Here is a 26,718-nt window from a genome sequence, read left to right as displayed (position 1 = left end):
AAGTGCAAGACGGTCATTAAATAAGAGAAATATATTTTTGAGGAAGTATACAGTACGATAGAAAATTAGGATTAACGTAAGTATGTGAGATATATATCAATTTACAAATATACCTACACATCAATCTCATACGAGGTCTGTTCAAAAAGTTTTCGTAATTTTCGTTTTTTCAAAAAAATATTTATTTATTCGTCCACATTAATGTGGTCCCCTTCAAAGTAGTCCCCCCCAGATATAATACACTTATGCCAGCGTTTTTTCCAATTTTCGAAGCACCCTTGATATTCACTTTTTGATATGTCCTTGAGCACTCTCGGCGATTTTCTTCAATCGAGGAAAACCGCCGTCCTTTCATGGGTCTCTTCAACTTTGGGAATAGGAAAAAGTCACACGGAGCCATATCTGGTGAATTTTTGCACTTTGCAACACTTTATTTCATTTTTTACGCAAAATTTAATACAAATTCTTTGACTTTTTCAATTCTTCCATTGTAAAAATCGCCGAGCTCAGAAAAACACGTCGAACCTTAGCGACTACCACAGACAAAGTAAACAGTGAATATAGCTGAAAATTTCATCATACTTTAGGGGCATGTATACCAACACAATAAAAAAAAAATTTGACAATCAGACACTCCAGACCCGCGAAATTTAATTATTAGTAATTCCGGGTACTTTTTGAACAGACCATGTATATAAAAATTGAGCTCTCGATCAAATGATCCGCTAAAACTCGAAAACGGCTAAACCGATTTAGCCAGTCTTAGGTCTTGAAAAATTCGTGCCAATCCAGAGATAGTCAGAAAGGTGAGATATTATTTTAAAATCGCGTAGAAACTTTACATTTTTAATTTGAAATTTTTTGTAGAAGCGTAATTTAAATAAAACAATGGACGGTGGCTAATCCGTCAAATGTCAAACGTTTTTGACAGATGATGTTCAATTACGTTTAATAGGACGTTTTACGTGAATATTATTTAATTATGATTAAATTGTAGTAAGTAGTTTTGTTTTATATATATGCAAAAACGTTATGCGGATCGTGTTACTAGAAACTTAAAATATTAACTTTTTTGAAATGTTTATATGAAAATGCACTTCAAACACGGTGCTCTGAAAGATCTCATTTGTTTAATTATATACTCATTGGTATTTATAAAAAATTTTTAGGTTATATTATTTTTTATTTATGTTATTTAAATTCAAAATTTGGTATCGATCAAAGGAACATTTAGTCGAATAACATTTTTCCAGTTATAATTTCCCAGAATTTATCGAAGAATAGATAGTAATATATGAAGATCCGGGGGTGTAAAAGTCCACCACCAATGTGTCAAAAACCAGTAAAGTTAAGCATTGTTTAACAACAATATTTGAAAGTAAAGGGAAAAAGATGTAAAACCAGCTATAACCTCGATTCTCATGACTTTGCTATCGGGATATAATTGCGATAATTAAGCTGATCGGGCAATATTGCGAAAAGGCAATTGAAAACTTTTCAGATTTTTTTCGAGTGTAAGAAATACAAATCAAATCGCTTATTTCTCTCACCATAAGTCATTTTTATATTCCCTTTTTTAACAGCAATTAGAACTAAAGTTCCGAGAGCTATTGTGTTCGAACTTCTTCTTCTCATGCTGCATTTAGATAGTAACCCAACGATTAACCTAACTATATTTGATTTTTAAAATTAATCAAATAGTGATCAGATATTATTTAGTTGCACCAATGCACCAATTCGTGACTATATTTCAAAGTGATTGCAAATACATTATACCTAATACTGTGTGTTAATACATTATATCTAATTATAAGCCACTTCTTAAAAGTCAAATTTAAAACTTACCACCGCCATTTTTGTAACAAAGATAGGGAAATCTCCAGACATTAGCCAGATCGACAGCGAAGCCGATGACGCTCAGCAAAAAGTCCACTTTGCCGCCCCAGGTCTCGCGATCTTCGCCCGGCGAGTGCGGGACACCGCCAGAGCCCCGCACCGACCCCAATGCCTTCGCCACCTGCGAAGACATCTCATCGATCTGCAAAATAATATTGAAATTTTCAAATATTGCTTCATTGGTGGCTGAGGTGAAGATTCTGTAAAATATCAACTTTGACATAATTTCAATGTTTTTGATAACTGATCAATTATCCGCTATTTTGAACGTTCTTCATTGAATTTTGATCGAGATTTTTCTGAGCTTATAAAAAACCTTAAGTTTATCCGCTCTATACGCTACAACTTTTTCAATATAAAAAATTCTTAGATATTGGCGAGGAAATGGTTACTACCGATAAAACAAAATCTATCAAATTATCCATCTAATGCAATATTATGCTATCGTAGAAGTAATTTTGTCTTAAAGAAGAAGCAATTTTAACTAAAAATATAGAAATTCAATATTAAAAACTGAAGATAAAATTGTTTTTAAAAGGGAACTAGAAATCTTTTCAGAGCTTTTGAAATCTCACTCGATTCGCTAAGCATGGCGCAACCGAATTCAAATATAAATGGTTGTGTTTTGCTCGTTTTTTTTTTTAAATTGGATCAAAATGCTTAATTATCAAAATGTGCCAATTCAATTTCAACGAATTCGGTTTCAGATTAGGTTGGCTCTTGCAATAACTATTATGACCCAAAAACATACATATGTAGCATGCGTTGCTTTGGGTGAACTATCAATGTAATTTGTGTTTGCTACCCCTTTCGTTTATATAACACATACCTCTATATCAGGAATATGTTATTTTTTATTACAAAAATGTACCAGGAATAAAAAATTCATTGCCAAATAACGTTTGCAGGAAAACTATCTGAAATATGTATATGTATTAGAGATGGGCTTTATATATCCGAAGCCGGATCGGTTAGAATTTGACTCCGCTTCAGAGAGGAGTTATATCCACTTAACAACTCCACGACTCCGACAACTTTGAAACATAATACTTGACACAAATGTGTTCTCTAGTGGGTTGTTAACATATCTAAGGATTTATTAAGACTTTGGAAATAGTTTACAAATATTTCATATATTTTTGTTCATTTTATTATAATAATTACTATTTTATGCATTTCAATATGCATACAAATCTCAAATTGACAAAAAACTTGGGAATCAAAATCAATTTTGTAATTATTTTTTAAGAGAAAATATAGAATTCTTTCAATATATTTATTTTTATATGAAAATGATGCAGTAAACCTTATAAATGAAATAAGAACAAATCTTTGTGTATAATATTTTTCGCAAAATAATAATACCTCACATTCTTTAATTATTTCCTTTTCGAATATTAATTATACATCAGGTAGTTTGATTAACATTCTATTACTTATACACAATTATAAAATCATAATCGTGTAAAAGTTATAATATAATACTAAATATTTTTTAGCTGGTTGTATACCATTGAAAGAGCTCATTTACGGACAAACATAATCAAATAAGAATACAAAATAGCATAATTTTGAGACATTATATACCTGGAAAGTCCTAAAACTGAGACGAGGAAAAGACCACTTCTTACGACCCAAATCTTTGTATTCGTAAAAAATCTCAAGCAAATATCTGCACATGTTAACAGATTTAGTATTAGTGTAGGGAAGTCGGATATGACAAATCCTGTGAGACAACTCCACTCGGATTCACTCCGAGGAAGGAGTTGTCTCGGAGTGAGTTACTCATCTCTAATATGTATACATATCAAAATTTCTCATTTGATAAGTCTATTACAAATTACCAAAGATAAAAGGTAGCAATTCAGAAATGTCACATATTATAACGAAACTTCTAAAATTTTATGTGACGTATAGAATTTATACACGTGTATAAAATGAGGCATTACAAGAGCACTGTTTTCTAGAACAAAGCCTTTGACAGTACCAGGAAATAGTTTTGCGAGTTTTAGTATTTGGCATAAACTACGTAATGTAGTCTAAAGGGCCTAAAACTTAAAATGATATGCGTTACGCATATTAAGAATAATAATATTCAATAAATATTTTTACATTTTCATTTCACATGCATTATTATTTTTTCAAAATCAACGTAGTCCAAATAAATCATGACATCATGTTAGTAGACAATCATGTTGGTAGTTTTAAAATAAAAATAGAAGAAAAATCATGAATCTCGTACTTAGAAAAAATACTCATATTACCCACATTAGATCACGAATTAGATTAATTTAGGGAATGGAAAAAGCCAGCAACGATACAATTGTATAAGTTCCGTTTGATACAAACCCCTAAAAATTAAGTATTTATTGGATCTTATTATGTCACATATTATTAACTTCCCGAAGGAGAAGTTTATGTTTTCATAAAAAAATCCGATTCGCTAATTTTATGTTTTCTCGACGTTTCAAGCCATTCTGAATCGAATGAGATCAAATTTGTAAAAAGTATGTGTGTGAGAGTGTGTGTTTGTATGTGAACAGATTTTTTTGCATTAAAGTTGACTGTGAGCACTATTGTTTAGTTTACACGTTCAAAGTTGTAAGACAAATTTAAACAAAGAATAATAAAAGAAATTTTATGTTTATAATATAAATAAGCTATAAAAAAGTCGTAGATACATTTTACTTAAGATTAGAGTAAGGTGGAGCTTCCCGGGTGCACCGGTCCAACACCGATATCTCAAAAATAAGTAAAGATTTTTTTAGCAACAACATTTGAAAACACGTATCAAACAAACAACAATCGAACTATGTTCAGTATAATTCCCAACTAGTTCCTTATTATAGAAATAAGTTTTGTAGCTATATTTCTAAAATTAGTCATCTGTCTCTTTTTACCCCATCATATACCGAGTAGAAAGAGGACCACCAGGGAGCAAACAGATTCATCCAAGTTATAGTTCTCGCAAAAAAATCGAAAATGAAAATTTTTATATATCTTTACGTTTCAGAGTTTTCTGAACAATTTGGCATATCTTAGAAAAAATGGATGTATGTGTGTTTGTGTGTGCGGATACAAATTTTCGTCGACGATTTCTGGAACACGGTTCAACCGATTTCAATTTTTCAAAAAACATTCGATTGATATTGATAAGGAGACGTGCTTATTAGTTTTTGGCATAAGCAGGTCTAGCCGTTCCGAAGGTACGGGACATATGCACATCAAATTATCAGAGTTTTTATAGGATTTTAACAATAAGTATAAATTTTGTTTACAATCTTATGGGTTCTGTACAAATGTTTATCCGTTAGACGGCGACGCAGCGCTTACGCGCTTTGATATAACGTCTCTATGTAGTTAAAACATTGCTTTGAAAAAAAGTTTAGAATTTCCAAAATTTTTTCAAATAAAGAAAACTTTTTTCTTTCAAAAAGTCGTTTTTTTAAAAAAAAAGTTCATTTTTGTCAAAAATCTAATTTTTTCATAGTAAATTTTTTTCAAAAATGTTAATCTGTTAAAAAAAAATTTGGTACGGGAAGTTCCAGCAATTTGCCTTAAGGCACGATGTCATACCAGCCCCCACTAGCTTTTAATTAATTGCAAAGAGATTTAACAAAATAATAGCTACATTATTTTACAAATGCAAAAAACAAATTTCATATGCACATTTTTTACAGAGATAACACTGTATATAACCTTGACCTGGTATTTCGTAAGAAATATTCATCAGCGGAGTTGAAATAACTAATAATTTATATTATATTTGCTTTAATTAACTTAATTTACTTTTTTATTTACTATTTTTTATTGTTAGCAATTTTTTAGAAGTTATATGCAAAAAAACTGTTAAATTTATCTTAAAAACAAAAACACATCTTGTAAAACATTAAATTACGTATACTTCAATATTATATTCAACTCGCGTAAACTAAACTACAGTACTCACAACAAAAATACTTTTGTTATAGATTTTCAAACATTTTTGTTTATCCCCTGATAACGACGTCGCAAGATACAAGGTGGTATATGGTTACACATCAATTTCCCTCTACTTTCAAATATTGTTGTTAAAAAATTCGTAACTTTAATTGTTATTGAGATATAGGTGGCTCTACCCTATAGTTTATATTCAAATTATTACTTTTTCATAGTAAATTGAATAATGCAGGTGTTGCTAAAATCTTGATAATCTATGCCGATTACAAAATTATCAATCTAGCAACAACGGGCGTAGGTTATGCGAGGCGGTCATGTGAATGTGACAGGCACTCGTGAAAATCCGGCTCGAAGGGCCATTGAAAATCAAGCTCTCGCTCTGTACAAACAGAAAAGAGCACTTGCCAATTCTGTTCATTACACCGGACATGGGTTATGGTTATGTCATGGGCCAAAATATTTTGATTTGCTCGACGCTTTCACTTTTCATATTGGTCTAATACTCATTTCGATTGATGGAAAACTGACTTAAATTTATTGCTTTGACCGTACGAACATTCGCAAGCATTTGTCTAATCAGAGGCACTGGTGATTAATCATATTCATTAGTGTAAAGCTACATCTCACAACAGATTTAGATTTAAATCAAGTGATACATAAAATATCAAGCACATTACACTTGTCATATCAATAACCAAAAACATTGTGCAATTTATATGAAATTTATACCATAAATCCAATTTCTGTAACTTTCATTGTAATTTTAATATAAACAAATATTAGATGAATAAAATCAAAGAATCGATAAATTAAAAATATAGAATTATGTTATAATTTTTAAAAACTCACATTTATCAATTTTATTAGCAATTTTTATCAATTTAGAATCATTTTATTTTTTTTTTGGTAAACATCTAGATTTTACCATTTCGGAATATTTTTAGTTCAAATATCTAATCAATCTAGGAAAATTAAATATTATTATTTTGAATATTTTTTATACATGATAAACATTTATATAATTCTTTTTAAATTATTAAAAGATTTTAAAAAAAGTGATATGAATGAACGTTCGGAACGTATATAATATTATGGAACTAATTTATAAATAAATAATTATTATTATTTATTACACTAATTATTTTCTGAAAATACGTCAATAAATCAAATATCACATATGTATACAGGACCATTTCAAATATTTTTTAATAAATCTGGATTTAGTACACACAATATTGGTTGTGCTAATCTAAAAGCGCATAAAATACATTGATTTTAAATTTATTTAGAAGATCAAGGCTTCAAATTGTGGTGCCTTTTATCGTTGTCGCACTAACGAACTATTTTAAAATTCTTATTTTGAATACAAACTTTTTCGGACATTAAAAAATTTCAGTATGTTTATTATTGCTTGCTAGAATATTATTAAATTTTCATTTAATTCTAACGCATGTGTAATATTACTATTTGAAATTAGAAATATTTTACCTATTTATTTTGATTGTTTTGTGCGATTTATGCTTTTGAGAAAAGCATGAAGAGCAAAAAAGGGTAGTCTCTCATTATTATATTTACATAACACTGGTACTTCATGTTCGATAATTTTAATTTAATTTTTCATTTTTTAAAATATCTAAAATTGCCTCGTAAACTTCTCCTAATTGATCGTAAGAGCACTACACTTTCCCACATAGTATCAGATTGTTGTTTTGAAGTTAAATTTAAAAAATATTATTCAAGATTAGTAAAAGATGCAAAGAAATTATATATTTCTTGAATGATATTGAAAAAACTATATTATAAAATTCATATCCGAATCTCGTTGTGGCGCCCCTAAGGCGTGCACGCCTTAAATTCAAGGTAGGACTTATTACTTATTTTTCTACAACACTTCTTATTACTAACGTAGAAGCCTATCACTCATTTTTTATCAATTTTATCATTTTCCGAGATTTAAAACATAATGATCATTCCTAGATAAGATCCTCCTTTTATTGTTAGAGTTTTGAAGTTCTTCAAGATCATTCAAAATATCATTCGGTATTTGATAAATTATTGATTTAGAGTAAAGCAAAATGGGTCAGTATAAACTGCCTATAATGAACAATGACTGTTAATTACGATTCTATTTTTATAAGTTAAAAATGCTTACATTTTGTAAGATGTGAATTGTATTGTCTGTCAACAAGTTAATTAAACTAAAAAAACAGTATACAAGCGTATTAGTTTAGTTTATTTTTGTTTTAGTTAGCGATTAATATTTATTATATAATCAATTAAAAAATATCCAGGTAAATAAATACTAAGTAATCAATACTTTACATATCAGTATTAAGGTAGGTACTTAAACCAATCGTTTATCCTCCCTTTCACAATTAGAATTAAATATTATTCCTTATAAGTATAATAAAATATATACACACATTATACAACATTATTCTATATTTTACATCACTTTATCATATTTATGGTGGGACTTGTAAATTACAATTTGCGTGTATTGACCGCAAGAAATCGTGATTCTATTAAGATTATTCATTTGGCCTTCACACAGTTCATCATATAATAAATATTCATTATTTTATAGAATTTTTATATTCAATAAATTATCAGGGCTAATGAATTTTATAACGTGTTGTGATGGTGGCGGTCTTCAAGTTTGAAATAACACTTCATCAAAGTATATATATATATATATATATATATATATATATATATATATATATATATATATATATATAAATTTACATTACATGAATTAATTTCCATCATAATGCAAGATAAAATCTTCCTCAAGCGATGAAATTAAATTTTTACGTCAGTTATTAACAAATCAAATTCGATGATCATTATGTTTTTAAATTCAGCAAGGATGTTCATATACAGCTTTAGCTAAATATGTTTTAATTTGGTAAAATTGTTTGATATATTTTTGCGAGTGGAAATATTATTTAAAAAGTCCTTAAAAACTCGTATGGTCTTCACATGGCAACTCTTTATCAAATTATCTAAGGATGGCTGATATATAATTCAAAACTTTTCAAAAACACAGACCAAAAAATGAACATCACGATTAAGATGGTGCTATTCTATAAACATGTAGCAATGCCCAAAACTTGAGGGTTTAAATCACATGAATGATATACATTATGATGTAATTCCTAAAAAAGCTGCAGTATATGACTATAAAACTTCTGCATATTGAAGAGTAGAACACTCTAATGGAGATATATTATTCGATTTGAAGAGAATAGAGAATCGATTGAAGAACTCACAGGAAATAGATACAAAATAAAGCAAATGAGGATAATATTGAATCAAAATGGCACAATAGTCTAGAATTCAGGAGGAGACTGCAACAAAAATTAAATCTGCTTAGAGAATTGCTGATATTACAAAAGGAAGAAAACCCATCACTGCTCAAAAGAACGAAAATGATTGAGTGGCATTATTAAGAACCAAAATCGAATTAGAAGTTATGACGTGGAAATCAGGATCGTTACCTACATCTGAAATGGTGGGTATAAAAGTATCACTTAATAGACAACACTATTGACAAGTAACTGAAAATAGTCTTGGAAAAAAATTGGAAAAATACTACATTTGAGTTAAGAGTCTTCATGTATAGCAAATATTTACTCTAACTGTGAGAAAGACTGACATAAACAATCTGGGAAATTTTGATTCAAAATGAATAAGAAAATTAAAATAAATCTATATAGAAAGAAATTCGTATTCTACTGCAATTGAGTAGAAAATTTTTATCTGATAAAATACTAAATTTGATTTATTTCTTCATGTATAGTGCTCTAACAATGCGAAAGTATGACATAAATAATCTAAAAAATGAGAAAATTAAAATAAATCTACATAGAAAGAAATTTGTATCTACACAAAAGAGTAGGAATATTATATCTGAAGTATTACGGTATTGTGAAAATATCAGGAAAATATTTATTATAGGATGGAAAAGTTCTTGACTTACGACACCCGATAAAACCATCCACACCAACAGGAACGGTTGTGATAGGCATAAAAATATGTTAAAAAACAATAGGTATAAACATCAAAATAAATTTTATTGTTAGAAACAACTTTATTTTCCGAAATATGTAACACAACAAAACATAATCATTGTAAAACCTTGTTTATATTGAATTTTCCTTTCTTTTTCACATTTTGTCTTATTGTTAGTTAAATTAATTTTTTTTATGCCCGAAAAAGATAAAAAATATATGTCACAACCGTACCCACACAATTTATCACAACCGTACCCAACACACACTTTTAGAGACAAATCATGGTTATGATCGAGCAAATTATCTTCGCAAAATCTGACTACTGGTAATTAACTACTAATTTTCAACTTATAGCAAAATAACAAACAAAGTAATCTATCTGTATACAAGTAACAAGTTAAAAGAAATCGAACAGAAAAACTCGCTTTTGACTATTTAAAAACAATGTGGTCTACAGATCATGTTAACGTAGTGGGCCGACTAAAAGCAATAATGGGAACATGTTCAAACAAACATACTACATATTTTTTTCTTTGGATACTTTCTCAAAATCAGTATAGTTCAGCTGTTATGAAGACTGTCACTGGCACAACCGTACCCCTACTACCATTATTTTTCGAATGCTTTAAAATATAGAACTTATTTGAAATATTCCAGAAGTTAAAATTGTCGTTCTAAGCTTTGATTGCAAGGAAAGTATATCATTGGTATTTTAAGAAGATGTATAATGTTTCTACAGTCAAAATAATATGACTAATCAAATGACGATATTCTTTAGCTCAATAAACTCGACAAAGTTCAAAGATCTGATCCCAATACTAAAGTTATCACTCACTTATTTCACTTCATTAGATCAGGCATCAAAAGAGAATACAAAATCTCTAATGATAAAAGCTTTCCAGCTTTTTACATCTACAATGACAAGAAAGCGACAATATTCTTTGCGATCATTGCGAAAATTGATTTTAAAATGACAACGACACATGTCAATCATTAAAAAGTAAAGGGCGTTTAGGAAATTGACCTATTCAACTTTGTCATATGAATGGAAAAATAAATTGGCAGAAATACGAGTGTAATGAGTTTAGATAGTATTGCAGTTTTGCAAACAATCATTTTTATAGCAGAATAATAAGCATAAAATAAAACCAAACTAGTGGTATATGGCATCGTGCCCTAAGGCTAATTGTTGGAACTTCCCGTACCTTAATAAAATATTCGAGTAATATTAAATGTTTTCAAATAGATTGTTCAAAATAATATAACATTTATTATTCTTATTTTATAAACAGTACATAAACAAAACTTCATCAATCGGATTTAAAATGAAGAACATTGTCTAATATTTCTAATTTTATATAAACTGAATTTCAAAGTTAAAATCATTTATTTGAAGTATATAAGTGATAAGAACTTTAGCTAAAATTAGAACTAAAATCCGAATTATTTTTCGATATTCAAATTTTTTTTTTTATTTGAAAATTAAAAAGAAAAATCATATAAAGAAAATTCTCTACCTGAAAGCAATTGTTTCGTCAACACAAGCAGAAAGTTTTTTACTTTAATCATTCAAATCGGATGCTTAGTTCTCTTAAAAACTGCCATTTTTTTGCACATTTAGCCTTATATCTCCAAAACGGCTGGACCTGCCTTTGCCCAAATCTAATCACCACTTCTTCCCATCATTACAAATCAAACGTTTTTTAGATCATTCAAATCGATCGATCCATTCTCTTGAGAACTGACATTTTTAGCACTTTTTGCTCCATAACTACGAAGCCGCTGGAGCTAATCAGCACATCTCCCTATCAATAGGAATCGATTGCTTTTTGAATTTTTCAAATCGGTCCATCAAAAAATTGTCTCCATACATACACACACACATCCATTTTTCTGAGGTATGCCAAAACGTTCATAAACCTCTGAAACGTGAAGAAATGCAAAAAAAAATTATTTTCGCTTTTCGGCCCATTACTATAACTTACCCTACGGAAAGTTAAAAAACTATTTTTTTTGTTAATTCTGATATATTGAAACCAAAATTTTCAACTTCAGATTTTTTAATCGTTTTTTTTTCGGGAGCGCTAATAAAAATATGACAAATTGGGACAAATCCGAAGAACATAAAAATCATAAAATTAGGCGATAGAAACAACACCCAACGTAAGTAGTTTTACTTTTGTTTGATTTTTATTTATTTTTTATATATTTAAATTTAAATAATGCGCCAAGTGCTATCTGTACTTATAGTCAGCTTCGGTTTTGATTTAATTTATAAACACTTTCTAATATTATTGCTAACGCTTGCCTCGATGGTAACCTAAATTTTGCAATCGCGAATATCATTAAGAGCCGCTGTTTATAAATATTTTGATAAATATCATAATATTGTAATAATTTAATTGATTATAAGATACATAATTTTTAGATAAGTGCACATATTTTGAAATATTCTGACGGACTTATTGAATTGATTTCTACCTTCAACAGACATATTCTTACTATATCATATCTAATATAATTTTGGAATAATTTTAGAGAAAAAAAATATTAAATGTTTAGAAAATATTACAGCTCTATTAGATACTCAGATTCTGCACCAGAGGACTATTATCTTTTATCCATAATTCATTATAAAAGAATTATGTTCCAAGATTTTTTTCAACAGCATCATTAAATGAGATAATAATTTGCTTTAAAATGAATATTATATTAACAAAATATGTTTATACATTATATAATTGATATAGTGTCTCATTTGTCCTTGTAAAAATTTTAATAAATTTACATGATGCGAATCATATTTCAACTTTCACATTTATACCGCGCTAATTTTCGCGTACGGACATCAGTTATCAAAATTATATGTTTGTGCATTTTTAATATATATATATATATATATATATATATATATATAAAAATAAAATGAAATACAAAAATTAAAGAATATTTTACTACAATACATGAGAAGAAACATAGCGGGAAAAATTATTTTTACATAAATTGAGTGAATGCTTCAAACAATTGATACATTTTTCAATTACAACATGTAGGCACATATAAATAATGTTTAAACACATTTAATTATTGATATCTGATATTATGGAATAAAATATTTCAGCTTCTTTATCTGTTATTATATTAGATAGTATAGTAGCACTTATTTCAGTTTTACCATCAAGCCAAACTTTGAGTAAAAAATCATTTATACCTTATATCTTGGAGGTATGTCAACTTTTATATTTAATTCTTGAATAGTAATTAATTGATAACAAAGTTATTATTCCATTTAGTTATCGATTAAGCATAATCTTAGTATCTTCAAACTGATAACAATTTAAGTTTAGAAATCATTTTATCCTAAAGAAAGAAAATTTTCTACTAGATAAGAAAAATAAATTGTAAAAGTGATTTCTCTAAATTCTTATAAGCTAAATTATCTATCTGCGTCAAAAATTGAATTAAACATTAAAATTACTCTTAATATTAGTCTTCAGCCACTGACAGTAAAATAAATAATTGGAAATAAATAGTTGATTGGATATGTTAAAATTCAGTAAGAATGAACCACATTTTATTAATAATAATATCATATATATTGAATATAAATTATTATATTACACAATTGACAATTTGGCGGAATATCATTTGTGCTCCATTCTACAAGGGTAAATTTAGGCTGGCAACTTATTTCAGTCAGTCTTAGCATTTATGATACAACATTTCACAATAAAAATTCCCAAAAAATTTGTAATTATTATCAACTTACACATCTACACTCATAATAACATTATGTTATTATTATTCATTCATGAATTAATTTGAAAAACATTATTGCTTCTTTGAATAAACTAAAAGAATTGTAAGAAATAGACACGATTGCCATTGAAAAATCAAAAATGAATACTTTGCACCAATATTTTTCGCCGTTGTGCGATAAAAGGTAATAAAAATCATATGTAAGAAAATTTGTATACATGAAAGATTCGATCTACTATATTAAATTTGCAAATGGCATATCCTTATATAAAACAAACTATCCAAAAAATACGAAAAAAATCAACCATACATCTGCATAAACTATTTTATAACTTTTTGAAGCTACTGATTACAATTTCAAAATCAATTGTGTGACTATTTGGAAGAATTTCAATATTTTAGTATAAAAATTCAAACTTGAGCTTAATTTATTTATAAAAGAAAATTCGATGAGTTTATGTTTATATAAACACATGAGACATGAAATGACAATTTTTCGAAACATAGTATCGAAATCAAATCTTGCAAAAATTTAATAAAAACAATCAGTAGCATGTCCATTTGTCCTAAGCTATTTTGAAAATAGTCGGCATTTCGATTTTCAATCAATTACAATAACTTTTCTTGTGGAAAAGTAATACGATAGAGTAATAACTTTTTTTCCTTGTATATCCTTTCAATATCAAGGAGAGAATATATCGTTTTCTAATTTTTTAGTTTCAAATTTATATACTTTTTCCAGCCAATGGTTCAATAAACTTTTATAAACAATTTAATATTAAATTTATGATCCTTGATTTTGCTATAAATACATAAAACATCAAAGTATTCAGAATGAATCATAGATTCGCTTCTTAAAACTATAATTTATCTATATTTATATCATTTATATCTTGTAAAAGCAATGTTAATAGAAAAATATATTTGTAAATTTCTTATCATTTGATGATAACTTTAAGTACAAGCTGATAGTTGATTAGGATGATTAATATAATGAAGAACAAATTATTAGATAAAATACATAATTAGCCAGTGTTTAGTGTTTTTGACCTAATTAATCAATAAATAATGAAGTTGAAATGATGAGTTGAATTTAAATAAAATAAAACAAGAATTACATCTTCGAATAGAGTAGAATTCTAGATAATAACTTATTTTTTCTTTCTCAATGAATTATTATCTCTTTGGAATTAGTTTTTCAAACATCTTTAATAATTCCAAAATGTTAAGCATTAAACTATCTCTTCTCTTCATAGTTTATATTTCTAAATAAAAAGATTTTTTTAAAATTTGATATTTTTTTCGATTTTTTGAAATTAGATTTGTATAACCTTAGGATTGATGTAGCTACTAAAAATAAGCTTTACTGAATAAAATAGAATAAAAACTTTGGGTCACCATTTAATACTAGCCAAACAATAAATATGTTAGGGCGGGGCACAAAGGGCCAATTTGACTTTGAGCAATTATATTGTGAAAACCAAACCAATTATATCGAAACAAATAACAGTAATCAAACAAGCAAATATCAGACTATGTTCAGCAAAATTGCCAGTCAATTCATCATTGTAAAAATGTTAAAGTTTGCTGTTTTCAGAAATTTGTAGCCTGCTTGTTTTTGCCCCTTAGACGGGGTAAAATGGGACGACCAGGGACCAAACAAATTCAATGTGTTATTATTAATTTTAAAAAGATTTTACGAAATAATAGCGACATTATTCAACCGATACAAAATATAAATTTCTTGGATATACTTTTTACAGTAAGAATACTGTGTATAACCTTGGTCTAATATTTTGTCAGAAATATTTATCAGCAGGGTTAGAACAACTATTCATTTAATTTACGTTTTGTTAAATTATTTTTTTGAACTTAATTTACTTTTCTATTTACTATTTTTTATTGATTACACCTTTTCCAGGGTAAAGTCAGTTGGTCCTTTTTATCCCGCCCACATGTAAGATTTTATAGGAGTTATATGAAAAAACAATACATATTATAAACAATTAAGTACCGTATATTTAAAAATAATGATAAAGTCTCGTAAACTAAACAACAGTGCTCATAACCAAAAAAGCTAACAACGAAAACCAACACAGACCAACCAACAAAGAAAATACTTTTGTTATGGATTTTCAAACATGGCTGTTTAGCCCCTGATAGCGAAGTCGTAAGAATCAACATGATGGCTGGTTATACATATGTTTCCCTCTACTTTCAAATATTATGGTTAAATAATTCTTTTTACCCGTGAACTTTCAAGCCTACTATTGAAGTAGGCCAAATATTTCCAGGACATAAGAGATAAATTATCACAGAAAAATCGCTGGATTGTTAAAATTACATTCGAGTTGATGTAGGTATTCTATTCTATTTTTCTTGAACATTAATCAGAACTGAAAGTTTATGATATTAAGAGATGATTACATCTCTTCAACATAGTTCATTACAATTAGAAAAAAGTCCAACGGTTGTCCTATTCTTTTTTTAATGTATTCTTATAAGAAGGCACCCCAATGGTTGCCCTTTCACTAATAGTGATTAACTTATTGTACGAATGCTGGGAAGGGCTAGTTTGACTTGAAAACATATTACAATCTATATCTTTAAGTGAAAATATTCCATAAAAGATATCAATATTTAGTTATTTACATATACATAAACACCACAGATATGCAATTGTCGTACATGTTTCTATAATTTCTTAATAAATAAGTATTTGTACACTGAACTCTAGCGAACTATTGCTCTAATTGCATTTGGTTGTTTTATTTAATTCGTCATAGCAATTATGAATATTAACGATTAAAAGATGCGATTAAACAACTATTAAAGTGTCATGATTTATTAATGAAAAATAGTTTTTTTCCGCTCACTTTCAAATAAATCAATGACAGTGAGTAATAAGCACGATTTGAATATATACATACAAAAGCCGGTTGGCTTGGAGCCAAATTTAAATTTTGAAACTAGTTAGGATTTGCATATTTTGCACAAAAACTAGTAGTATTAGATTAGTAAAATATATTATTAATCAAATTAGCTGTCATAAGCTTCCGCGTCTATTTACAGGAGCGAAAGTACAAACGTTGACACAAACTATATCGTAAACAAACATTCTTAATTGCGTAAATAATAAATTATGACAAGCGAAAAAGAATCGTAGCATTTTAAAAATAACAGAACTATTACTTAAATATATTTAATCTCATACCTTTAAAAGTCAATAGCTCAATGTCAGTAACTTGCTAAAATCATATCTCTGCAGGTCATAATTTCAACAACACTGTGTAAATAATAAAACATTTTCAAACTTTCAGTTGATAAATACGAAAAATAGCATGATATTTCACAGGACGCGAGTTATATATTTTTGAACTACATAGTTACACAAGTATGTTTGTAAATAACATTGACATTTAGAAGAAAGCAAAAAGCGGCGAAATTTAAATTGGTCAAATCTGTCAAGCACCTTCTCGAATGACTGATAAAATAGAATTGAATTCGAAAGGCGATCTTTCGTTGTGTCGTAACTGTTAACGCTATCAGGGCGATAGTACTTATGTACACGGCAAAGATGGCGCTGCTTATAGTTGGTTCAGCATAGACATATAGATGTCCCGGGAATATAAAATCATCGTAGACATAAACCAAACGAATGGAATTAAGTTTTTGATAAGTAAAGATAGAATCTTGTAGGAATCTTACAGAATCATTATTAACTTTGCAAAGGAAAAGGTATGTTTTTGCCAGAAATTTCAATTTTCAAGTTACTCTAAAGCCTTCGAAACCCAAATTGGGAAAAAAGTGTGTGTATATATTTGAGGCATTTCGTCGATATTTTCTCAAAAATTGGTGCAAATATTTCAAATATTTAGAAGCCATTTGCATTGTTTAGTTTTTCAAAATGATCGGCCTTAATAATTCTTTAAAATTATTATTTTTTATTTCGTCCACATTTTTACCAAAAATCCGTTGGGCTTTTCAAAAGGTATCAGTTGGTAATCGTGTTATCAATCGTTGCTTCGTAGTAAATTAACAGAAAAGGTTGATTTTCGAAGTTTGGACATTAATTGCAGTCACCTTTATAGGATTGTTTGCAAATACATTAACAAAAATTTGAGATTTAGATGTTAAAATTCACCAATTCAACATTTTCTGCTAATGCTAAACAAACGGTTACGAAAACTGATCAAAACGAATCCTTAACGAGCTTTATCAAAGGGATTTTAGAGTTTTAAAATCGGTTCAAACGTCTTTAAGAAAAAGGCCGGCAAAAGGTCAAAGTTTAGATTATAATCACTTACATATTCAAGAACGATTCAGAATGACTTGAAACGTCCAGGAAACACCGTACAAAATAAACCAAACTAATGGAGTATGACGTGAAGTTTTTGATATGTAGAAATAGAATCTTATATGCATAGAAAAGGAAACTTATAAGTATAAACATTTCATGGGAATCTTATAGAATCTTTTTTAACTTTCCAAAGGAAAGTTTTTACCAGATATTCTGATTTTATACATTTCTTGACGTTTCAAGTCGCTCTAAAGCCTTTGAAACCCATTGGGAAAAAATTGTGTGTGCGTGTGTACATGTGAGCCCTTCCGTCGGCCTTTTCTTAAAAATTGCCCCATATATTTCAAATATTTCAAAACCATTTGCGTTGTTTAATTTTGCAAAACAATCCGTCAAACTGTTTCTTTAACATTATTCTTTTTTTTTCGTCCATGTTTTCGCCAAAAATCCGTTAATGTTTTGAATGGTATCAGTTGGTAATCGTGTTGTCAAAGATTTCAGATGTTCAGATCGTTTCTTCGTAATAAACTAAAATAGTTTGATTTAGTTTAGACATTAGTGACATTTTAATTGCAGTAACCGATTCAGGATTTATTGCAAAAACGATAAAAATTTGACACTTAAATGTAAAAATTTATCAGAACATTTTCGGCTAATTCTGAAGAAAGGCTCGGCAAACTGATCAACGTGAGTTCTTAACGAGCTCCATCAAAGGGCTTTTAGAGTTTTAAAGTCGGTCCTGCCATTTGTAAAAAAACGTCGGCGAAAGGTCAAATTATTGTCTACATACACCTACATATTCAAGAAGAATTCAGAATGACTTGGCACGTCCAGAATACATAAAATTAGGAAATCTCGATGTTCTGGCGGAAATACGGACATAGACTAATGTCTAAATAGTTTTATCTCAGGTATTGAATTTCATTTTATAACTTTTTATTACCATCGTATTAGGTTGAAGTTTTCTTATCAATAAATATGACATGATAAGAAATATCATTGAAAAAAATTCAAATGTTAAATTATAATAAGTAGCAGTTATCAAAGATATACAAGATTAAGAATCATATAATAATGGTATAACATAATTTTTAATGAGAGCGAAGGTACATGTATTTTTAACTAAAATAATAATGCATCAATATATTATCAGGACTGAAATTCCTTTGACCCATGGCATGTTTTAATGTTAATAAAATTATTTTCATAGAAATACATGAAATCAAAAATACACCAAATCGTACATATAAAATAAAAAATATAATTCATATTCCCATACACATTTCGAAAATTAAATTTTAATATAATAACAAAAAATATATAGCAAATTTTCAAGCTAATATTTTCTAAGAAGATATAAGATTTAATTAGGTACTAGTACAACCTTATGGCTATTAGTAGGCATTATAGATTTCGTTTGCAGATATTGTTAACAATTGTACATTTCCAATGAAATATTAGATGATAACGATTTTTGTAAATAACTTATCATTGACACCAACTGGAATTTGGCTATTTTATCAAATTTTAATTGTGATATGATTTGGTGTGTGTGTGTGATCGAGTGATTTCTTGTTAAACTTGTTAAAGGTTCTGTGATTAATCAATCAATCTGAAAACATACACAAACTATTTATTATTCAAGTTTATTCTTTATACTTTTTTATAATATATATATAAAATTGAAAAAAATATAAATGTAGTGATGTGATAAGTGTGTAAAGTATAATTTTATTTTGAAAAATTAGTTTAGGCATGAATAACTACACCATATCGCAGTCAATGCAATTCCGCCTTCTTTTATGTGAATGCCTATTTATTCAAAATATTTAATAATTATTTTATATTGAAAAACTAAACTTAAACAAACAATAAAAGAGAATAATTCATAAAATGTCCAGAACTAGTATTGTTCGTGGAGAAACCAAAGGAGTCGAAATTGCAACCCGTAATAGTATCAACAATTTAGTGAATAACAAGGATTTAAAGACTCTTGAAGCAGAGGGAAGGAATACTGATAAATCATGGAATTTGCAAAATTTACGCGTAAGTTATCATAAATGAATGGAAATTGTCCTAACAAAATACACAACTAACTTTAGCTTGTAGGTTGAGACACGATTATGACTAAATTTTAAAATAATATTAGTCCAGTCATTATAGTAAGTTCACCTCGGAATTCGAGATATCCAGCTGTAAGTCTGTAAATACTTGTATTTTGCACCCTAAAAGTTGTCTCAAAGCCTACATATGTTGCGTACACCCTACCATATGTAGGTAAATACAAGTACTTACAGACTTATAGCTGGGTATCTTGATTTCCGAGATTCTTACCTAATTTAGGCTTAAATGACTGGATTATATCAATTATTACAATTCCACACTGAAATTTTTAACTCCATTCGAAAGAGAACAGAGATTTATAGCATTTCGCTTATATAAGGCGAATAACCTATACCGGAAGGAACAACTATTTCAACTATTTATAATTTTTATTAGCGCGAAAACCTATAAATTTAAATCATATTATATTGCATTAAATATCAACGCACTTTATATAAATTCAACAAAAGCTTAATATCATAAAATATTCGAACCCATAAGTATCAAATTAAAATCTGAAAATTTGCCAATTCTAAAAACTTCTACATTTTTTTCGCTTATCCAAGGAGGATAATTTGTAACGCAAGGAACAATTATTTCAAAAATGTATATTTTTTTTATTAGCGCAAAAACTGCCTAATATTATAAAGTATTCCAACCCAAAAGTATCAAATTAAACACTGAAAATTTGCCAATTATAAAAATATCTACATTTTGAAGTTTTTCTATATTTTATATAAACAGTTAAAGTTTGTATGTTTAGAAGTTTTGTTTCAAGAATATGAACATGTTTCCTGATTCTAATACACACTTATAAAATTAATTTGGAAAGTCAATTTTTATAATGACCAACTGTTATTTGTTTACTATTTTGAAACAAAAATGGATTTTTAGTACAATAATTTTAATTTAAGACTTCATATGCACCAGTTTAATTCTGCTGCATAAAAACCATTCAATCAAAAAATCAAATATTATTGAAATAAAAATTCAATGAAAAGTTGAATTAAATGTGACCTAAAGACGGTTAGAACTTTTTCTAATACTAAAATTAACAAATTCAGTACCACCATATTAAAACTTGCGGTTTTAAAATTTAATTTTGGTATTGTGGAATTAACGATCACTTAAAAGTAAATTAAAAAATCGTACTCGAGCTCTAATTTGAATAAGTATGCTTTATGGTTTATGAATTATTAAAATCTTCCAAAATTGTATTCCACATTTGAGATACCCATAGAAGTTAAATTAATAGTAAGCGCTGTAAGTAATATTCATAGTCCTACTGCAAACTTAATTTATTAAGCTCATTAATTGGTTATAGTTAAATTTCACAGAAAACTGAGCAATTAGTGCGTACCTTAGTCCACTTCTCTCTAGATGAATAATAATATTAATATTAAGTAACAATGGAAAAATCCCTACCAAACTAAATACCTTTATATTATATGTACTTACTCATGCTCACTTTAACATTCAATTCTAAATGTTAGAAAAGTCAATGAGTAAACAAATCAATTCAATAAATAATATGCCTTTAAATTTTTTGCACTAAATATACTTGAAAAGTTATTTCGCTAATTTGATTATTTTTAAACCAATATTTTATATAGAATTATTATTGTTATTGGTAACATTAATTCGCTGTTTACATTTCAGGATACAATTTTGACACGAGATCTGGAAGTTTTATACAAACAATACTCTAAAAGATTGGAATATAGCCACATTTCAATATTTCTTTACATATTTACGAGTCTTAATGTTGTGCATATAGGCCTGCTGCTTTACAACAAACAGGTAAAAGTTTTTAACTGTTGAAGATAGATTTTTATTTAATATAAAAAATTATTTTGTCTACCCAACCACTTTGTTTTGTTTTTTACTTCTAGCTTTAGTCCAATCTGAATCCTAGCTGATGTTTGGTTTGTTGTAGAAAAGAATCTGATTTTACCTGTAGAAATAAACTTTGTATGCGTGTTTATGCAATTGTTTTCTATGATCATTTTCTTTGGAGTTCATCATTGGAAAAATTCCGATGTCAATGGTACAATGTTAAGGCAATGTTCTCATGTTATGGTCTTGATCAAGATTGTTTCTTTGGCAGCCATCATCTTATTTTTACAATTGTTTCTTCTCTCTTGTCTATTTTTGTCCACTACTTTTTCTCAGAATTCTTTCTCGATGACTCTGTTAAAACATTTCTCTATATCTATTGCAACAACATTTCCACCAGCTTCGCTTTCCATACCATCCACTTCAGACAATCCATCACGCAAGTTAGTGATTGTTTGTGCACCTCTGTTTAACTCTATAGAAAAGACGCTGTTTGACTTTTTTGTTGTAGAATGCACACTAAACTACTATAGTTATAGTATTTCCCATATTTATTAAAACATTTGAAAATTCTGCACAAAATTTTTCAGTTATGATTAAAAAATTCAAAATTAGTACAAATCCCAAAAATCTGGTAACCAACTTTTTTCATAAGTTGTATTAACTCTATGAAGTTAATCTGGGATATTGATCGATTTTGGCTGTTATATTTACTTTAATCAACCATTTTTCTATTTTAGGATCAAGATATTAATTATCTTATAGATTATTTATGTTATGGATTTGCTACAGTTCTTGTTTGGCCATTACTGGGATTACTGTTTTATAGCAAACTTCATAGAAAATTTCACTGGGCTAAATATGTAATTTCATCAGTAGCCATATTTCTTCTTGTGGTATCAGGTAAATAAAAATAATATAAAAAGCTATAAGTATATTGATTTTTAAACACTGCTAACTTATGCAATAAACTTATTTCTTTTCATAATATATATTTCATAGTATATATTATTTACAGATCTTGCAGTGCCTTTAGGCCATTGGGGAGATGAGAAAGATACTAAAGCCCAGCCAGTGCGTCCGGCAAGAGCTTCAATTGCCATTTTAACATGTCACCTTTTAATACCTGTCCTAAGGAATCTTCATACAGTTATCATGGGATTTACCATTACTGCATCACACTTAGCAGTTCTAACATTCATAACACATCGCGATCAATCAAATGTTGCAATTTTGGTAATTTATGTTTAATGACACTACTTAGTAAATGAGAGTTGTTTACTCTCTTACTAGTACTATTAGTAGATAACACATAATTTAGTACTTGCCCTTTATGCTGCAACATTTAAATATGTTTTCTAATTTATTTATTTTAATTATGTTATTCACACTTTAGAAAAAGAATGAATAATTCTCTTTTACTTCACTGGTTGAATGTAAACTTATTGCACATATCTTAATTTATATGTAAACAATTATAATATTTTTTACTTTTAGGTAGTTGGTGATGCCTTGTATTTAATTTGCATTAACGCGTTATGCATATATTTTCGATACATCAGAGAAATACTGCTACGCCGAATATTTCTAGACAGAAGGGCATGTTTAGAAACAGCTGAACAATTAAAATACGAACAAGATCAAGAGGTATACATAAAATTAAGAACATGAATTAAAAACTGATTTTCACAGTTCTCAAAAAATATATTTTAAGGAGAGACTGATGTTAAGCATTCTTCCGGAATATATAATGCAAGAAATGAAAGCTGATATTCGAAATGCTTGCATGAAACTGATTGGAAAACATGATACAGGGACGATTATTCATAAACCACGTAGTCCATTTAAGTAAGTATTATAGTATTTATACAAACATATTATATAATAACATATACTGCCATAACTTAATGGAATGATACAAAATTTCAAATAATTTTCTAGATAATTATTTTTTTCATTCTAATTCCATTACTATGGAATGGAATGAAACTTTCATTCTAATTCCATTACTATGGAGTGGAATTTGAAACTTAAAAAGTATATCATAATCTTAAAAAAGGTATATCTCATGAAAAAAATAATTAAGATAATCTAGCTTGATTATCAAAAATATTTATCAATAATTATTGATTTTAATCAATATATCTTAATTATAATCAATGTATATTAATTATATTCAATATATCTTAATTAAAATAAAAGATACCACAAAAATGAAATAATAGAAATGATAAAATTAAGGCAAATTTCAATAAAAAAATTATATATATATATATATATATATATATATAATTCAAGACTATTCAAATATATATATATACGAGGTGTGTTCAAAAAGTACCCGGAATTACTAATAATTAAATTTCGCGGGTCTGGAGTGTCTGATTGTCAAAATTTTTTTTTATTGTGTTGGTATACATGCCCCTAAAGTATGATGAAATTTTCAGCTATATTCACTGTTTACTTTGTCTGTGGTAGTCGCTAAGGTTCGACGTGTTTTTCTGAGCTCGGCGATTTTTACAATGGAAGAATTGAAAAGTCAAAGAATTTGTATTAAATTTTGCGTAAAAAATGAAATAAAGTGTTGCAAAGTGCAAAAATTCACCAGATATGGCTCCGTGTGACTTTTTCCTATTCCCAAAGTTGAAGAGACCCATGAAAGGACGGCGGTTTTCCTCGATTGAAGAAAATCGCTGAGAGTGCTCAAGGACATATCAAAAAGTGAATATCAAGGGTGCTTCGAAAATTGGAAAAAACGCTGGCATAAGTGTATTATATCTGGGGGGGACTACTTTGAAGGGGACCACATTAATGTAGACGAATAAATAAATATTTTTTTGAAAAAACGAAAATTCCGGGTACTTTTTGAACAGACCTCGTATATATATATATATATATATATATATATATATATATATAAGCAATATTATACTTTAAAAATAATTAAATTTAAACAATCTTAAACAATTATTAACAAAACTATATTTACATTTCATATTTAACATATAAAGTTGATTCAATATCATTTAGTACTTACAAATTAAATTTCTTATTATACTGCTTGAAAATATAATCCAGATTGAGCACTTTCTAAAGCTCTCCTACACGCTAATTGAGCTGTATATCCGCCTGCTTTTTCAGTAGTTGTCGTTGATCTAAACAAATTATTTTTCATTAGTACTATCAAAATTTGAAGATATATCAGGCTCAGTCGATCTAATACATATTACTTTCATACAATGAATACTCAAAAGTTAGGCAGACACTCTAGAGATAAATTGCTTCCAATTCACATAAACTTCTCTTTCTCTTTACACACAAAAAAACTATTTTCCACTTTTTAAACTTATAGACGGTAAATCATAGAACATTTATTTGCTCAAATTTACTACAAACATTTTCTTCATTTTTTAAGTATTTAGAATTATTATATTTTAATCAATTTTTAACAATTCTAATTTTTTTACCTGACATGTTTTATAAATCCTAAGTTATCTAGTTCTTCAAATGTGGGAGGCATGGGTCCTTCAATATTTACTCTGAATTCAGTGTACTGATATAAAGGACCTTCTTCCACTTGAGGTACTGGTAAAAACTGATGTTGCCCAGAGCGACCAAATTGAATTCCAGTTGAAAACTGAGTTATCTAGAATATAATTGAAAAAATATTAATTTCGATATATAAATATCCACAAGTCTCATAAACTGTACAATGAAAAATGTGCACACAACTTTACCATAAAGAAGGCAAACAATAAATAAAAAAACAATAAAATAAAATACACGGTTCACAAGAATTATGTTTTGAACAGTACACATGTTTCAAGAATGATTATTTTAATCTTGAAAATTATTATTTTGAGGAATACCAGTAATTAGGAACTGATAAATACCAATAATTAGGAATTGAGGAATACCCATTATAGACAAGCATACATATATGTTTTAATATCCAACTCTAGATTTTGTTTACAATTTTATTGATTTATGAAATATTGTGCTCTTAACTTAAAAACAATATTCTCAATTATTTCTCATTCCTATAGAACGTAATTATCATTAAAATGTAACATTCTATGTCACTGAGACAAAAATTTAATGATTATTATCCAAACCTTTGGTATCTCTTTGAGTTCTTCTTTTACTTGTTCTTGTTTGGTAGCAAATGTTTTTACAATATCTTTTGCGTCACCATGACTGAACATCAGTTCATCAATCAATGCATCTTTCGCACGCTGTTTTTTCTTTGCTGTCTCTTGTTCTTGTAATAATATTTGTTGTTGTCGAAGTTCTTCATGTCTTTTCTCCATTTCTAACATTTCTTCTAGTTCATATTCTTCACGCCCTATTTTGAATATTAGGCATAAGATTAAAACAAAATACAAATTATGCATAAATATAAACATACATATATGAAGATGGAGAAAATATTAATAGTAGGGGAAATATGGGGATTCAAATGCTGAGAAATAAACTCAGCTTCTTTAATAATATTTTGGTAGTACATAACCTACCTATTTTTGATTTATTTTTCAAGATAATTTCTCTGTTATCTTTCTTATATTGTTCAATCAATTTATTTGTATTCAATACATCAATATTGTTGACTAGATTGTAAATAATTGTTTCAATTTGCTCTAAATAATCATTATATTCAGCCAGCGATGCAAAATCTTCTTCTTTTTTATTGAAGTCTCTAATAACTTTTCTTCTTATATCAACTTCTTTTTCAACCATGGGATCCTCAAACATTTGAACTCTAAAATTACTTCTACGTAGAGGTACATTGCAATCGGGGCATGAACCTGATCCTATAAAAAAATATTATATTAGTAAACAAACATTGAATAGTCATGAATAATCAAT

At 28.0% G+C, this 26,718-nt stretch overlaps 2 protein-coding genes across 4 annotated transcripts in view; one reads left to right on the top strand and one right to left on the bottom strand.

The window, feature by feature from the left end:
• Positions 1-1,852: 1,852 nt before the first annotated feature.
• The window catches only part of LOC113384463 (CDK-activating kinase assembly factor MAT1-like), a 25,109-nt gene continuing 243 nt past the window's right edge, over positions 1,853-26,718 (bottom strand). Inside the window, exons 2-6 of one of the 3 annotated variants that reach the window (XM_026622178.1) lie at positions 26,367-26,663; positions 25,968-26,197; positions 25,320-25,498; positions 24,890-25,007; positions 1,853-2,038 (exon numbers count right to left, since the gene is read on the bottom strand). In XM_026622178.1, the coding sequence (XP_026477963.1) occupies positions 24,905-25,007; positions 25,320-25,498; positions 25,968-26,197; positions 26,367-26,663 (809 nt within the window). In that variant the 3' untranslated portion in view covers positions 1,853-2,038; positions 24,890-24,904. Of the gene's footprint in view, positions 2,039-19,420; positions 19,526-22,128; positions 22,328-24,889; positions 25,008-25,319; positions 25,499-25,967; positions 26,198-26,366; positions 26,664-26,718 lie in introns of those variants that run through there. The other 2 variants (XM_026622177.1, XM_026622179.1) reach the window with 2 other exon arrangements.
• The window catches only part of LOC113385741 (adenylate cyclase type 8-like), a 19,805-nt gene continuing 12,893 nt past the window's right edge, over positions 19,807-26,718 (top strand). Inside the window, exons 1-6 of the mRNA XM_026623580.1 lie at positions 19,807-19,959; positions 21,676-21,816; positions 22,593-22,755; positions 22,871-23,088; positions 23,350-23,499; positions 23,567-23,700. Of these exons, the coding sequence (XP_026479365.1) occupies positions 19,807-19,959; positions 21,676-21,816; positions 22,593-22,755; positions 22,871-23,088; positions 23,350-23,499; positions 23,567-23,700 (959 nt within the window). The remainder of the gene's footprint in view (positions 19,960-21,675; positions 21,817-22,592; positions 22,756-22,870; positions 23,089-23,349; positions 23,500-23,566; positions 23,701-26,718) is intronic.

The sequence above is a fragment of the Ctenocephalides felis genome, unplaced genomic scaffold (assembly GCF_003426905.1).
Source record: "Ctenocephalides felis isolate EL2017-DRISC unplaced genomic scaffold, ASM342690v1 CF-g0.4_SCAFFOLD_03571, whole genome shotgun sequence".
Classification (NCBI taxonomy): domain Eukaryota; kingdom Metazoa; phylum Arthropoda; class Insecta; order Siphonaptera; family Pulicidae; genus Ctenocephalides; species Ctenocephalides felis.
The sequence above is the reverse complement of the archived record's forward strand: the minus strand, read 5'-3'. Positions and strand labels throughout refer to the sequence as shown.